The sequence below is a fragment of the Protobothrops mucrosquamatus genome, unplaced genomic scaffold (genome assembly GCF_001527695.2).
Source record: "Protobothrops mucrosquamatus isolate PMUCROS unplaced genomic scaffold, P.Mucros_1.0 scaffold1656, whole genome shotgun sequence".
Taxonomy (NCBI): domain Eukaryota; kingdom Metazoa; phylum Chordata; class Lepidosauria; order Squamata; family Viperidae; genus Protobothrops; species Protobothrops mucrosquamatus.
The window spans coordinates 205,897-222,385 of NW_015387813.1; the positions used below are offsets into that span (position 1 = coordinate 205,897).

The window sequence follows — 16,489 nt, forward strand, 5'->3', positions numbered from 1 at the left end:
AAGGCATTTGAGATGCAGAGGAATTTCTATCCAGGAAAAGTAAGAAAATTCTTGCCAAATAACTAGTGGCTTTCACAGATCTAAAAGGTCATAACTGGTCTGGAATCTGAAGTGCATCTTTTTCTCCTTTGCAAGCCAGTTACACACTCAATCCTGTTAGCATAGAAGAGCCCATATTTACAATAAAATTGAGAAAAAGAGAGCTTGTTTATTGTATGTAGCAGCACAGAAGGTAAGGAATGGACTGAATTGGACAGATCTATTTTGCAATCACACAGCTTGCTTTTTGTGGTCCATTCCTTGGCTACAAATTATGGGTTGAGTGAAGTCATAAAAATCTTCTGCCTGTTAACATTGCAGTGCTAACTATTATAGATTATTCTTCAGAGACATGAGAGACAAATGATGCCATTTGGGACAGATTATGACTGTATGAATTCTGCATTGCCTGCGCTTAAAAGTCTGCAAAGTTTTATACAAGTGGAAACTGAAATTAAGATTAGAGGCTAGGTATCAGTGGCAATATCCTTTGAACTGTAAACATGGAAAAATTACAAAATATCCCAGTACATCATGCCATTAATCCTAATATAAAGCTGCCAGCACTTTCCATTAGCTTTGTATGGGGTGAATATACATGAGCTGTTGCTAAATCCTTTATGCGAATAGCTTGTTTAGTACATGCCCTGGAAAAGGAAATAAATGCCGTACCAAATATTTTGGAAAAAGTTCTGTAAGTAAAAATATTGAGCTTTAACACGGATAAAGCTGATAAAATGCTTCTGATTTATGGCTGTGCATGGCTCAAATGCCTATCAGTTATTCTTACACTATTTTGTTCAAAAACTTGTATAAACCATGAGTTGGCATATTGGAGAATACTGAAGAAGCATTAATCAACCCAAATAAACAAGTGCAGAGATCTATCTAACCACTGTGAAGTAGTTAATAAATTTTTAAACAATTTTATTATAGAAAGAAGGTCTAAGAGAGTAGTGCTTAATTATCTGGACTCCTCCTGTTCTGGGCTCTCTTTTGATTGTATTAATGAAGCAGCTGGCCCATTGTTTCTCTTTAATTCCTCTATTGTTTTAAGAATATGTCAAAGCTCTTTATTCTTTTATCAGGTGCTCTGCAGAAGGAACCACACAATACCTCATATTCCTACTGTATTTGCCTATGCACAAAGAAGTCTCCGACACATTTTTCAGAAAAGGGGCACACATAATTTATAAGTTCTATTCCTTGCACTACTCTACTGTCAAGAATTTTCAACAATATTGGATGTGGATTTATTCACATGTTTTTTCCCCATTAAGCAGTGCAGCTGCCTTATAGATATGTGCCCTCCGTTCATGTTGATCCCTGAAAATCCAGGCGTGTGCTAAGAAGCATTCTTTAGGAGAGGGTAAAAGGATGCTATTTCATATAAGCAAACGAATGCCCAGCCTTTCCCATAGGAAAGATCTGATGGCAGCTTTCTGAATTCCGTTTAAATGCTTAAAATAAAAGGCCAGTCCAAACAAACATCTTCCCAGGGCTATTTTTAATTTTTTTTTTTTTATGAAATAGAAACGATTAATTCAAATACCAGCAAGGCCGTCTGTTGCCGAGCGTCATTTTAAGCCTGCAGACTGGCATAAATTGCCATTGCAACGAGCTCCCCCGATACTCTCTAACCCTCCTTCAAAAAAACATATGTACCCAAGAAATGGACACTCTGCTGCTCCTACGGTGACAGTCCAAGGCAGCACACACAAATGAGAAGCAAGGGGAGAAGAAAATCTGCATTCTTTGGTGGCATGATAGGCTGGAAAGGTACCCAGACAAAAATGGAAGATCAGAGGCTTCGTGAAAGCATCTAGAAGTTTAATGAAGCTTGGATTACTATGCAAAACCAGGTGAAATGTTCTTTGATAGAACCATTAAATGCTGCTGCTTTCCTGAACGTACCTGAAATCTGGGGAAAATGCAGTTGCTTTGCATTTCTCCATCCTCTTTGTCTTAGGAGGAAAATTAAACTATTTTTAGCATTTTCTCCCTGCCGAGGCAGTGCAGTTAAATGTGATACAGAGGCACTAATCAGAAAGCCATATGGCACCCCTGGTTTTGAAGCACGGTTCCCCAACTCAAATCGGCAGGGAATCATCTTTTAAAACCAGGAGGAGCATCCTGTCCTTCTATTTTATATTGCTCTTAAAGCAAATCAGTCGTTCCAGAACTACAAAGGACAGTGAATGACTCACTCAGTTGGCTGAAGGTCATTTTGATAGAACAAAGGGGGCAATGTAACCACAATGATCTCCTGGTATTTTCCATCCAGAACATCTGCCACTTGCATTGGGACCAGATTTTTTTTTCTGCTGCATCTTCAGTATCCATTTTTGGAGTGAGAACTGCACACTTTCCAGAATTCAGTCCCCTGAATTTCAGTTTCCTTGAAAACAAGTATGGGGGGGGGAGGTTGCTCTGCATAATTATACTCCGTCCAGCAGAGAGCTTCTGAGTTGGACAGCTTATATGGAAATGATCCAGTTACAGCATCTGAAATGCTATGTGGTCACCATATCAAGAACACCATGCCAACTGAGCACCAGCATGGCCAGCTGTTTGCATGTCATAGTTGGTCACACAGTTGTATCATTTTCAAGTATGCCTCATCACAAAGACTGGAAGTGCTACGGCTTTGTGTAGAGTCGCTTCACCTCATGTACTTGCCATCTGGCAGTATGCCCACTGTTGCCATACAAACAGCAGCCATGCCATAGTACGAATTAGACTGTCATTTTGTAATGTGGTGTGGATCAGGCATGCTTGTAATCTCTGAGTAAGCGTTGGTGTTTACTGTGTGTCTGCTTACACACATGTAAAGGCACACATAAATATGCTAAGCTAGGTTCTCTACTAGAGATGCTGTTCCTTACTTTAGAGCTCTCTGAGGCTTGCATTTATATTTATCAGTCATAGAGAAAAATTAGAAATCATTATGCAAACAGAAGGCATCTTACAAAGGGTTTTGGGGGGAGAGATGGGGAAAAGAGATTGTAATGTGTTGTGTTTTTACTAGCGTGAATTTTGCCATTGTAATTTTCGAATAGTATGGCTATAGTTCTGTGTCTTTATAGCAGATACAATTTCTTCCTCTATAGGTATGGTCATACAAAATAATTGAGACTTTGTCAGTGCTGTAGCCTAGCAACAGATAATACTGTTAGGCTACTGAATAGTTCCGGTTTGACAAGTAGGGAGTGTTTTTTTGTGTTTATCATGTTTGCTAATGATGGGATCCTTTCCAAAGGACTTGTCTTAATCTTAATTAGAGTTTATCGGCAGAGGCCGGTATGACATTCTGCAGGCACTGATTTCATAAATAATAAAAAGAGCACATGAAAAAAAAATTGGCAGGACTGGGATATTTGAGGCAACTGATTATTGTAATAGAAGCATAGATTTTCCAAAATGTGACCAACTTTGAACTATGACTTTACTCTTTGCTCTCAAAAATGTGCTGACAAAATTCACAACGGTTTTGACAGCAATTATGAGGGTCAGTTGTAGACTTCCTGTTAGGAAACAGAGCTGTTTCCACAGCCCAGGATGATAAAGGTTACAAAGAACAGAGATCGGAGCATATTTTTGTGCAAAAATGTTATTTGAGCGACCTAAAAACAACATATGCAAAGATGGAGCATCAGTGAAACGAAAAAGAGGAAAGAGTACCTCTAAATAGCTTTTTCTTTTAATAAAAACTGAATGTATATATTATTGTTCAAATGAGGATAGCTAAGTATCCTTTCTAAAGAAAAGAAGAAGTTCCATCTTTCCACTTCATTTAGCTGTTCTTTCTCACCTGCAACTCCTGCTTGCTATAGAAAACAAGAATTTATTTTTCCCTCAGGAGAAACAGATACCTGAATAATGGCACTATTAAGATGGGGATCAAAGTGAGTATTTCCTCCTTCATGACTTTAGACCAGCAGTGCACAGGTGTTTTTTTTTTTTCCAGGCTAAAGGTCCTTTGTGATGGTAGGATGGGATGTGGGAAGAACAGGCTGTACTTGAATAAGTTCAATTTACTTACATCTATTTTATCTTTTTTACCGCTTCTTACTTCACTCAATATTAGAAGTTGGAGTATGCAGGGTTCAATCTACAATCGTGCACCCATGCTTTTGTCAATTTAAAGGCACTGCCGATGTGGACTGTGCATTAGCCACATTAGTCAGTGTTTTATTTCACAAATAGTAGTTTGGCTCAAAAAGAAATAGGGAGGAATAGAATCATTGAGCTGGAAGGCACCTTGGAGGTCCTCTAGTCCAACCCCTTGTCAAGGCAGGAGTCCTTATACCATTCCAGACAAATGGTTGTCCTTTCTTGAAAACCTCCAGCAATTGAAGCACCCACAACTCCAAGAGGCAAGCTGTTCCACTGATTAATTGTTCTTCAATAAGGAAAGTCCTCCTTAGCTACGGATTGGATCTCCCTCTGATAAGCTTTCATCCATTGCGTCTTGTCCTGCTGTCAGATGTTATGGAGAATAAATCAATCTCTGTTTCCTTCTGACACCCTTCAAATATTGGAAGTCTGTTACCATGTCTCCCCTAAGCCTTCTGTTAATTTGGCTAAACATACCTAGTTCCCTTAGCCATTTATCGTAAGATTTAGCCTCCACACCCTTTATCATCCTTGTTGCTCTTCTCTGCACTCTTTCTAGGGCTTTAGCATCTTTTGGGCATCATAGCTCACAAATTGGGTCAACCCTGAGTTTAAAAAATAGGCTTCAAAATGTAGGTGGAAGAGAAGCATTCACCAAGCAAATGAGTCAGGACTCACCAGGGGAGATCCCTGTCCATACTGTACAAAATGTTAGCTTGATAGAAAGTTGGTTTGATAGAAGTTTGTATTTCTATAGGTCTGGAAATGATAAGGAAGAATATAAGAATGGGGGAAGAAGAAAATTCAGATGTACGGGTAGTTTTGTTTTTTTGTGGGCTGAAGATGCTCATTTTTTGCTGGTGTCAAGGTATATTTCATTAAATAACTGCTTCCCTACCTTTATCACTAAACTGCACAGGGGTGCAGAGATTTGCAGTCTTGTAATAATTACTGTACATTTGATTTACTTGCATGTGAAGTGAAAATGGCAAAACCAAATGCATTACCAGCAAAAAAAAAAGTGAACGCAAAGAAACTTTTCTTTGAAAGACTGGATTATTGCCTCCTTTTCTTGGAACTCAGCCTCAAATTTTCCTTCTCAAACACATTGAAAGTAATATTGCTTTGTTTGCTCATCTTTGAAAGCTAATAGGACTGGATTAATTAATTGTGCAGGATTCCACTAAAACAATGTCCTAATTCTTCTATTTTGCTGTTGTATATCATACCCTGTTCTTATCTCCTCCACCAGATTTTTGCAACAAGTTGTTTTAAAACTGTAATCTCTTTGAGGAAAGGAAGGGGGGGGGGAAGACAGTTATGCTGAAAGATAAACAGAGCAATATTACTTATCAAATTTGTTATTCACTAGTGTGAATTTTATTTTATTTTCCCAATTAATACACATGCTTGTGCACAGAACACACACACTCAAACACACCTGAAAATAGGTTGGGGAAAACCTTTTAAAGCATAAACTATGCAACATTATTGCAGTCTTAACTGTTCTGGATAAATATCTAGGTCTGAGACTAAAGATAACGCCATATAAGTGCCTAACCTGTCTAAACATATTCAATAAATGAGCATTCATTATCATTTTCAAATACATTAGTTCATTACTTCTTACATAGTTAATTTTCTTTTCAATGCATAACATGTGACATTTACAACCCACGCTTTGGTATAGTTCACTGTTGGAAGAAAATACGTCTTTTTAATTTGAATAGTTCTTTATGAAACAAATTTCAGAGCATATCCTAAAGGATGTTGGATTGGCATAGCTGTGGATATGACGTTGTATTTCATGATGTGAAAAGGTTCTTTTCCCCTCTGGGAGAAAAATGGCCCACATACCAGAAAAGTGTAACAAGATTGTGTGAAGGAATAAGGACTACATTTTGTTCGTTATTATTTCCTTCCTCATTAACACCCCATTAGAATGAATACACACATATTCAATTCTTTCTTTATTTTGAGCACTTTTTATAACCCTTTGTTATTTTGACTCTAATTGATATTTTTTCCCTATTCTCCTCCTAAATCTTGCAATTCATATCTTTTAATATTTTAATATTTAAACTTACAGGTGGGTGAGTATAGAAATATTTTAATTATGGTGATTTTTTATTGTTCTTTATGCTGTTTCAGTTTCAAATGTGATATAAACATGAAATACACTTTAAATGAACATATTTAGAAAGCTCATTTGAAAAACAAAGTATAACAAAATTATTAGCTAAATGTACATAAGAAAATGAGAACAATCCGCATCCAACCAATATCCATTTTTCATAAGAAAAAAACTGCATTTGAGAATATATGCAACATACAGAATTTTTTTTAAAAAAACATAAGTAATATGAAGTTTTGCTTTTGAAGCTTTCATCTATATTTTCATCAAAGCATAACTCAGGAATGTTATAGGCTATTTCCTTACTGGTGATTTACAGCACAGCATTATCAGCTCACTGCTGAAGTGCAATAAAGCCTATCACATCATCATTATTATTATTTTGGTACAATGATGTCTGGGTAATTCTGGAAGATGCTGTTAGTTGCTTATGGGGGAAAATAACCATAAAGACAGAGGATTCCCCACATAAATGGCCCAGCGTTGATGCTGACATGTCATACAAAATATGACCTGTTTTTGTTTTTGTGTGCTTGTATGCAGGAGGCCAGCTGTGGTGCACAACAACAAAAGTTATTGTGGAGGGAGAAGAGCTAATTGCCTTTGTTGTCGATTTTGACTCAAGGCTGCAAGCTGCCAGTCAGATGACTCTCACTGATGGGATGTATCCTGCTCGGCTATTGGATTCAATACAACTGCTCCCTCAACAGGCTGCAATGGCATCCATTTTGCCAACAGCTATTGTGAACAGTGAGTACTGTATTGCAGTGCACTTTAAAAAATAATGTTAATAAAATTAAAGCTGGTGTATTCATAATCCCTAACACTTGTCAGTATTATTTTCAAGTCAGTGGAGATGGAAGAAGGAGATCACAGACTAGTTTCTAAACTGCTGGTGAGAGTTTATTTGAAAATAAACCACGGTGTGATTATAGAAATCTAGATGTTGTGGGATGCCTTTTTCCTTGAGATTTTGTTCATTTTAATTCAAGGCAGAATGATTGTTAGGAGTATTTTAGCATCTCACAACTGAAACAATATAACTCAAGAACTCTGGTATATGTGTGAATGCTGGTTCATGTATTTTCTGAGCAGTACCTGAGAACAAATATGGCATGAATTAAATAATAATAAAAGTACAATTTAACATTTACACGAAATCCTATATAGGTGTCTATAAAAGTCATTAGAAAGACAGGAGTTTGTTTTTATTTTTTTCTGCTTAAAAAAGCCACTTCTTCAATTTAATTGGACTCGTTGCAGCAGTTGAGCAAACGTTTTAGTTGCATAGGGACCATTCCTACTCCAGTCCATAACACGATATAATTCAGTTGAAAGAGAGAGCCAAGAATGCACGTTTCAACTCTGCTTCTTCATTTCCAGTATGGTTACATTGATGGAAGGTTGAAAGCAAAATAAAACTATATTCATATGAAATAGCTATAGTAATTTGTGTGATCTATTACCTGTATTATTATTTTTTGCGCTGGGTAGGCTTAATCCCTAAATTTAACCACCGGAAAGGGTATGCAGATTTTAAGACTCTGAACTTGTATAGTAGACAGCAGATACATCATTTAAAACAAGGAAGCAAACAAAACATATATCTAACACCTGGTTTATTTCTGACTTAGAAATATGTCTTATTTATCAGTTGAGGGCTATGTTGCAATCTTGAAATAAAATGAGTTTAAAAAAAAAAATAACAATTCAAAATTGTCCTACTCATGTTGCCATAAGCTATGGCTTATTTGCACTTTCTGCCTATCTATCTATCTGTATCAATTTGCTTCTTATCTATCTATCCTCTGTCTATTTTCTACAGAAGATATATTCCCTTGCAAATCTTGTGGCATCTGGTATCGAAGTGAAAGAAACCTGCAAGCTCATCTCATGTACTACTGCAGTGGCAGGCAAAGAGAAGGTGCTCAGTTATCAGAGGAGAACGAGGAAAGTATTCAACAGATATCTAGCTTCTGCCCTTTTCCACAGTGCACCAAAAGTTTTTCCAATGCAAGGGCTCTGGAAAATCATTTAAATTCTCACAGTGGTAAGTAAAAGAGGTGCTCCCACTGGAATCATCTAACAGTTCAGTCTTAAAGAGAAAAAAAGCACCAAAGAAGACAAACCAGACAGTGAACTTGGTGAATTATAATGTATGTTGAAGTATGTCCTTTAATGCCCAGTAAGATGGCAACATCTAGCTGACTGGAACTAATCTTAAAATCTTTAACAGAATTCAGTGGTGTCTGGTTGGGTGGGGTAAAAATGTAAAGATACCAAGCATGACTTAAGATCAATTCTTTTTTCACATGTGTGTGTGACACAGGCTAAAAGGGGCACAATTATATCTATGTTATTAACAATCAAGAAAGAAACTCTACCCCAATCAAGGCTAGTAGGTCAAGTTACCATATATAAAGAGACAGAAAACTTCACTCCCCCACATGCTGATCTTCTTACCTAATCTGGTAAGAAAACATCTGCAAAGAGGAAAGCAAGTAGAAGGGACACCAAGAACACAATAGTTACTACCTGAATAGGAAATTTCAGGGCAATAGAACAGATAGCAAAGTCAGAAAGTATCCCAGAAATAAGTAATTGCAAACTATTTTACATGATTACCAAGAAAATGTGTCAGTGAACGAAGGAGCTTGAAAGAGACTGTCTTTTCTTTCATTGTACCTGCCTACTCTTTCCACGTTCTACTTATAACATCAACATTTAATGAAAGGCTGTCCTTTATTTAAACTAAATTGAAAGTGTTATAGATAAAATAGCTCATTCTGGGCAGTTTGATAGATGAGATGAATGCCAGTTAAATGATAGTTCTGGAAGTGGCCTGCTCAAAGAAAAGCAGTTTGTATAATATATTACTGCACATAGATAGTTATTGGAGATAACCTTGAATTTGATGATTTGTCTGATAAGTGTCGTGGTCACTAAAACTGGGCTATCTGCAAGTACCTAGAGTAACAGATCAGGGTATATAGAAGTGAGGAATTTTCGTTAGTTCTATGTATCCAGTTAGGACAAAACGTTTCCTGGTTAATTTTAAATTGGCAGCCCTTCATCCTGTAGTGATAATGGGTCCACTATGTCTCTCTGGAATCTGATGGATTCTAAGTGATTTTCAGATACTTAGGGAACTATGTACTGCCATGGCTAGCCTTACCCTGTAAGTGAGTGATCTGGTATTAGGGGAGATAGCTATTGAGCCCTTGTCATGGTCAGATCATTCTCTCCTAAGGATGGACTTCCGGACCGCTCCCCCTCGCCGCAGGGAGACGGAACCGCCTAGATGGTTCCGTCCCAGGCGACTGATGGACCCTGAGAGGTTCCTGATGGAGCTTGGGCCATATCCGGAGGATCTGGTCCACGACNTCCCCTCTGGGAGAAAAATGGCCCACATACCAGAAAAGTGTAACAAGATTGTGTGAAGGAATAAGGACTACATTTTGTTCGTTATTATTTCCTTCCTCATTAACACCCCATTAGAATGAATACACACATATTCAATTCTTTCTTTATTTTGAGCACTTTTTATAACCCTTTGTTATTTTGACTCTAATTGATATTTTTTTCCTATTCTCCTCCTAAATCTTGCAATTCATATCTTTTAATATTTTAATATTTAAACTTACAGGTGGGTGAGTATAGAAATATTTTAATTATGGTGATTTTTTATTGTTCTTTATGCTGTTTCAGTTTCAAATGTGATATAAACATGAAATACACTTTAAATGAACATATTTAGAAAGCTCATTTGAAAAACAAAGTATAACAAAATTATTAGCTAAATGTACATAAGAAAATGAGAACAATCTGCATCCAACCAATATCCATTTTTCATAAGAAAAAAACTGCATTTGAGAATATATGCAACATACAGAATTTTTTTTAAAAAAACATAAGTAATATGAAGTTTTGCTTTTGAAGCTTTCATCTATATTTTCATCAAAGCATAACTCAGGAATGTTATAGGCTATTTCCTTACTGGTGATTTACAGCACAGCATTATCAGCTCACTGCTGAAGTGCAATAAAGCCTATCACATCATCATTATTATTATTATTTTGGTACAATGATGTCTGGGTAATTCTGGAAGATGCTGTTAGTTGCTTATGGGGGAAAATAACCATAAAGACAGAGGATTCCCCACATAAATGGCCCAGCGTTGATGCTGACATGTCATACAAAATATGACCTGTTTTTGTTTTTGTGTGCTTGTATGCAGGAGGCCAGCTGTGGTGCACAACAACAAAAGTTATTGCGGAGGGAGAAGAGCTAATTGCCTTTGTTGTCGATTTTGACTCAAGGCTGCAAGCTGCCAGTCAGATGACTCTCACTGATGGGATGTATCCTGCTCGGCTATTGGATTCAATACAACTGCTCCCTCAACAGGCTGCAATGGCATCCATTTTGCCAACAGCTATTGTGAACAGTGAGTACTGTATTGCAGTGCATTTTAAAAAATAATGTTAATAAAATTAAAGCTGGTGTATTCATAATCCCTAACACTTGTCAGTATTATTTTCAAGTCAGTGGAGATGGAAGAAGGAGATCACAGACTAGTTTCTAAACTGCTGGTGAGAGTTTATTTGAAAATAAACCACGGTGTGATTATAGAAATCTAGATGTTGTGGGATGCCTTTTTCCTTGAGATTTTGTTCATTTTAATTCAAGTCAGAATGATTGTTAGGAGTATTTTAGCATCTCACAACTGAAACAATATAACTCAAGAACTCTGGTATATGTGTGAATGCTGGTTCATGTATTTTATGAGCAGTACCTGAGAACAAATATGGCATGAATTAAATAATAATAAAAGTACAATTTAACATTTACACGAAATCCTATATAGGTGTCTATAAAAGTCATTAGAAAGACAGGAGTTTGTTTTTATTTTTTTCTGCTTAAAAAAGCCACTTCTTCAATTTAATTGGACTCGTTGCAGCAGTTGAGCAAACGTTTTAGTTGCATAGGGACCATTCCTACTCCAGTCCATAACACGATATAATTCAGTTGAAAGAGAGAGCCAAGAATGCACGTTTCAACTCTGCTTCTTCATTTCCAGTATGGTTACATTGATGGAAGGTTGAAAGCAAAATAAAACTATATTCATCTGAAATAGCTATAGTAATTTGTGTGATCTATTACCTGTATTATTATTTTTTGCGCTGGGTAGGCTTAATCCCTAAATTTAACCACCGGAAAGGGTATGCAGATTTTAAGACTCTGAACTTGTATAGTAGACAGCAGATACATCATTTAAAACAAGGAAGCAAACAAAACATATATCTAACACCTGGTTTATTTCTGACTTAGAAATATGTCTTATTTATCAGTTGAGGGCTATGTTGCAATCTTGAAATAAAATGAGTTTTTTAAAAAAAAAAACAGAATTCAAAATTGTCCTACTCATGTTGCCATAAGCTATGGCTTATTTGCACTTTCTGCCTATCTATCTATCTGTATCAATTTGCTTCTTATCTATCTATCTATCCTCTGTCTATTTTCTACAGAAGATATATTCCCTTGCAAATCTTGTGGCATCTGGTATCGAAGTGAAAGAAACCTGCAAGCTCATCTCATGTACTACTGCAGTGGCAGGCAAAGAGAAGGTGCTCAGTTATCAGAGGAGAACGAGGAAAGTATTCAACAGATATCTAGCTTCTGCCCTTTTCCACAGTGCACCAAAAGTTTTTCCAATGCAAGGGCTCTGGAAAATCATTTAAATTCTCACAGTGGTAAGTAAAAGAGGTGCTCCCACTGGAATCATCTAACAGTTCAGTCTTAAAGAGAAAAAAAGCACCAAAGAAGGCAAACCAGACAGTGAACTTGGTGAATTATATTGTATGTTGAAGTATGTCCTTTAATGCCCAGTAAGATGGCAACATCTAGCTGACTGGAACTAATCTTAAAATCTTTAACAGAATTCAGTGGTGTCTGGTTGGGTGGGGTAAAAATGTAAAGATACCAAGCATGACTTAAGATCAATTCTTTTTTCACATGTGTGTGTGACACAGGCTAAAAGGGGCACAATTATATCTATGTTATTAACAATCAAGAAAGAAACTCTACCCCAATCAAGGCTAGTAGGTCAAGTTACCATATATAAAGAGACAGAAAACTTCACTCCCCCACATGCTGATCTTCTTACCTAATCTGGTAAGAAAACATCTGCAAAGAGGAAAGCAAGTAGAAGGGACACCAAGAACCCAATAGTTACTACCTGAATAGGAAATTTCAGGGCAATAGAACAGATAACAAAGTCAGAAAGTATCCCAGAAATAAGTAATTGCAAACTATTTTACATGATTACCAAGAAAATGTGTCAGTGAACGAAGGAGCTTGAAAGAGACTGTCTTTTCTTTCATTGTACCTGCCTACTCTTTCCACGTTCTACTTATAACATCAACATTTAATGAAAGGCTGTCCTTTATTTAAAGTAAATTGAAAGTGTTATAGATAAAATAGCTCATTCTGGGCAGTTTGATAGATGAGATGAATGCCAGTTAAATGATAGTTCTGGAAGTGGCCTGCTCAAAGAAAAGCAGTTTGTATAATATATTACAACTGCACATAGATAGTTATTGGAGATAACCTTGAATTTGATGATTTGTCTGATAAGTGTCGTGGTCACTAAAACTGGGCTATCTGCAAGTACCTAGAGTAACAGATCAGGGTATATAGAAGTGAGGAATTTTCGTTAGTTCTATGTATCCAGTTAGGACAAAACGTTTCCTGGTTAATTTTAAATTGGCAGCCCTTCATCCTGTAGTGATAATGGGTCCACTATGTCTCTCTGGAATCTGATGGATTCTAAGTGATTTTCAGATACTTAGGGAACTATGTACTGCCATGGCTAGCCTTACCCTGTAACCACAACAATTGTAGGATGCAGATTTGAAAGTGATCATGACTCATTGACATGATCACGTTTAAATACCATCTCTAAGAAAAAAGGGTTACTTTTGATGTGGCAAGGCATTGAAGGTTGTGAAAAAACTATTGAGACCTTAGTACATTTATCTAGCAAATTCCTAACAATTTTTACTGCATTTTGTAGGACCATATCCACATTTCATAAGTAGTCTTACTTTGCTGCCCTTCTTACCATCCACTTGTTTACTCTTCAAGTATGGTCTTGAACAGGGGTCTCCAAACTTGGCAACCTTAAGACTTGTGGATTTCAACTCCCAGCATGGCTGGCTGAGGAATTCTGGGAGTTGAAGTCCACAAATCTTAAAGTTGCCAAGTTTGGAGAGCCCTGGTCTTGAAGATAGAATTATGGGATAACTATGAACCTTCTAACATTGGAACATTTCAATTCTTTTATGGCACAATGTGTGCCTTATCAGCTAGGGTGTTATACTGTGATTTCTTGTTTTATATTCTTTAAGTACAATGTAATGGAATATTCCAGTTCATTTTATATTATGTTATATTATTATTTACTTTTTGTGCCTTTTGTAGGAGTAAAAATGGAAGAATTTCTTCCCTCTGGCTCTAGCCTGAAATGTACTGTTTGTAACTATACCGCAGATTCAGTTATCAACTTCCATCAACACCTATTCTCACATCTCACTCAAGCTGCCTTCCGATGCACACATTGCCATTTTGGTTTCCAGACTCAGAGGGAACTGCTACAGCACCAAGATCTCCACATTTCTGGCAACAAACTACAGAGAGAAAGTGATGCTGAGCACTCTCCGAATGCCAGTGAAGAGACTTTGCAGGCCCCTGATAGTTCCCAAAGCCAAAAGGCAGTGCAGACAAAGGATGTGAGTTCTGACACTGAGCTTGATAAGTGTGAGAAGAAGACTCCTCTTTTCCTTCCAAATCAGAGGCCAGAAACACAGACCACTCCGCATAAGCAGAGCTTCTCATACACCAAAATAAAATCTGAGCCATCTAGCCCAAGGCTTGCCTCATCTCCAGTCCAACCTAATCTCGGTCCTTCATTCCCTATGGGTCCTTTTCTTTCTCAGTTTGCTTTTCCCCAGGATATCACGGTGGTTCCACAGGCTTCTGAGATCTTAGCCAAGATGTCTGAGCTGGTTCATCGAAGACTGAGGCATGGAAGTAACAGTTACCCTCCAGTCATTTACAGCCCACTGATGCCAAAAGGAGCTACCTGTTTTGAATGTAACATCACGTTCAACAATCTAGATAACTATTTAGTTCACAAGAAGCACTACTGCAACAGTCGATGGCAACAAATGGCGAAGTCACCAGATTTTGGCAGTGTTTCAGAAAAAATGCCTGAGGCTGTGAGTCCTGGCAATGGGCAAAATGCAATCAGCATTTTGAGTGCAACTGCTCACACTTCAGATCCTGAGAATCAACTTCTTCAGACATCTTGTATCAATTCTTCTACTGTCCTTGATATCATTGGGCCAAACAGTAAGGGTCATGAGAAAGACTTTTCATCACAAGTGAAGAAGCTGTCAAATACTGTCAATAGTGATGATAAAATGAATGGGAAGCCTTCTGATGGCAAGAACCCAACCTCTACATCTTTAATAGAAGGAGAAAGTGATCCCAACAAAACTACATGTGAAGCCTGCAATATTACTTTCAGTAGGCATGAAACATACATGGTCCACAAGCAATATTACTGTGCCACTCGCCATGATCCCCCACTTAAAAGATCAGCTTCAAATAAAGTGCCCGCCATGCAGAGAACAATGCGTACACGCAAACGAAGAAAGATGTATGAGATGTGTCTACCAGAACAAGAGCAAAGGCCACAGCTGGTCCAGCAACGCTTCCTTGAAGTAACTAATCTTGTCAACCCTTGCACATCTTCTCAAGAACCAACAGATAGCCTTGGAGATTGCTACCACCCACGCTGTGATATCTTTCCAGGAATAGTTTCAAAACATTTAGAAACATCACTGTCTATTCATAAATGCACCCCAACCTCAAAATGTGACACACAACATTCCACAATTTCCTGCTTGGAAATGGATGTCCCTATTGATCTCAGCAAAAAATGTTTGCCCCAGTCTGACAGGACGTCCACTTCCCCCAAAAGGCTGCTGGACTATCATGAATGCACCGTATGCAAGATCAGTTTCAACAAGGTAGAAAATTACTTGGCGCATAAGCAGAATTTTTGTCCCGTCACTGTGCACCAACAGAATGAAATGGGACATATTGATAGCAAAGTATTTCAAAATCCAGAAAGTGAACGGAACAGCCCTGAGGTCAGTTTTGACCGAAACATCATCAAATGTGAGAAAAATGGAAACTCAAAACAGGCTTCTCCCAATGGAAACTTGTTTTCTACACACTTAGCAACCCTTCAAGGACTTAAGGTCTTTAATGAAGCCACCCAACTTATAGCTACAAAAGAAGAAAACAAACATTTTCTTCCTCAATGCCTTTACCCAGGAGCAATAAAGAAAGCTAAAGGAGCAGACCAGCTTTCTCCATATTATGGAATAAAGCCAACTGATTATATTTCTAGTTCTTTTGCTGTTCACCACAATGATGTAGATCAAAGTGCAGCTGCCGAAGGTGATTCGCTGAAGGGCCAGACGCCATCCAATGGATGCCCTGTTCAGAAAAAAGAATCTCTGCCCCTCTTGCCAAAAAACAGAGGGATGGTTATCATTAATGGTGGACTAAAACAGGAGGAAAGGCCTGCAGGAAACCCACAGCAAGAGAACATTTCCCAGACTACCCAACAGCATGAAGATGGACACAAATCACCATCTTGGGTCTCGGATAATAACTTAGCTGCCAATGAAAATGTCTCGCCAACCATTCCAGCAGCAGAAGAACAATTGTCTAGTATAGCAAAAGGGGTGAACGGTTCTACTCAGGCCCCTAGCAGTGGGAAATACTGCCGGCTGTGTGATATCCAGTTCAACAACTTATCAAACTTTATAACTCATAAGAAGTTTTATTGCTCATCCCATGCAGCAGAACATGTCAAATGAAAATGGCTGTTTCCCCATTTGGTATCTGTGTTTAGTATACAGTATCGTTCCATACAAGTCTGAAAGAGAGCTGTTTGTATGACTTCTGGACAATCAGGAGTTAGTACATTATTGCTGAGTTGAAGAACTTAAAAAATGTACTTCCATTACAGTTCATTAGTAAAGTGTATTCTTGGTGCCATTTTCAAAACTATTTATTTATTTTACCAGCAGTGTTCATAGCTGTAGTTATTTTTAATTTAAAGAA

The 16,489-nt window shown here is 37.6% G+C and overlaps 1 protein-coding gene across 1 annotated transcript in view; it reads left to right on the top strand.

Moving 5' to 3' along the window:
- The window catches only part of ZFPM2 (zinc finger protein, FOG family member 2), a 167,824-nt gene extending 151,582 nt beyond the window's left edge, over positions 1 to 16,242 (top strand). Inside the window, exons 3-5 of the mRNA XM_015822727.1 lie at positions 10,527 to 10,733; positions 11,815 to 12,039; positions 13,769 to 16,242. Coding sequence (XP_015678213.1) covers positions 10,527 to 10,733; positions 11,815 to 12,039; positions 13,769 to 16,242 — 2,906 coding nt within the window. The remainder of the gene's footprint in view (positions 1 to 10,526; positions 10,734 to 11,814; positions 12,040 to 13,768) is intronic.
- Positions 16,243 to 16,489: the final 247 nt, after the last annotated feature.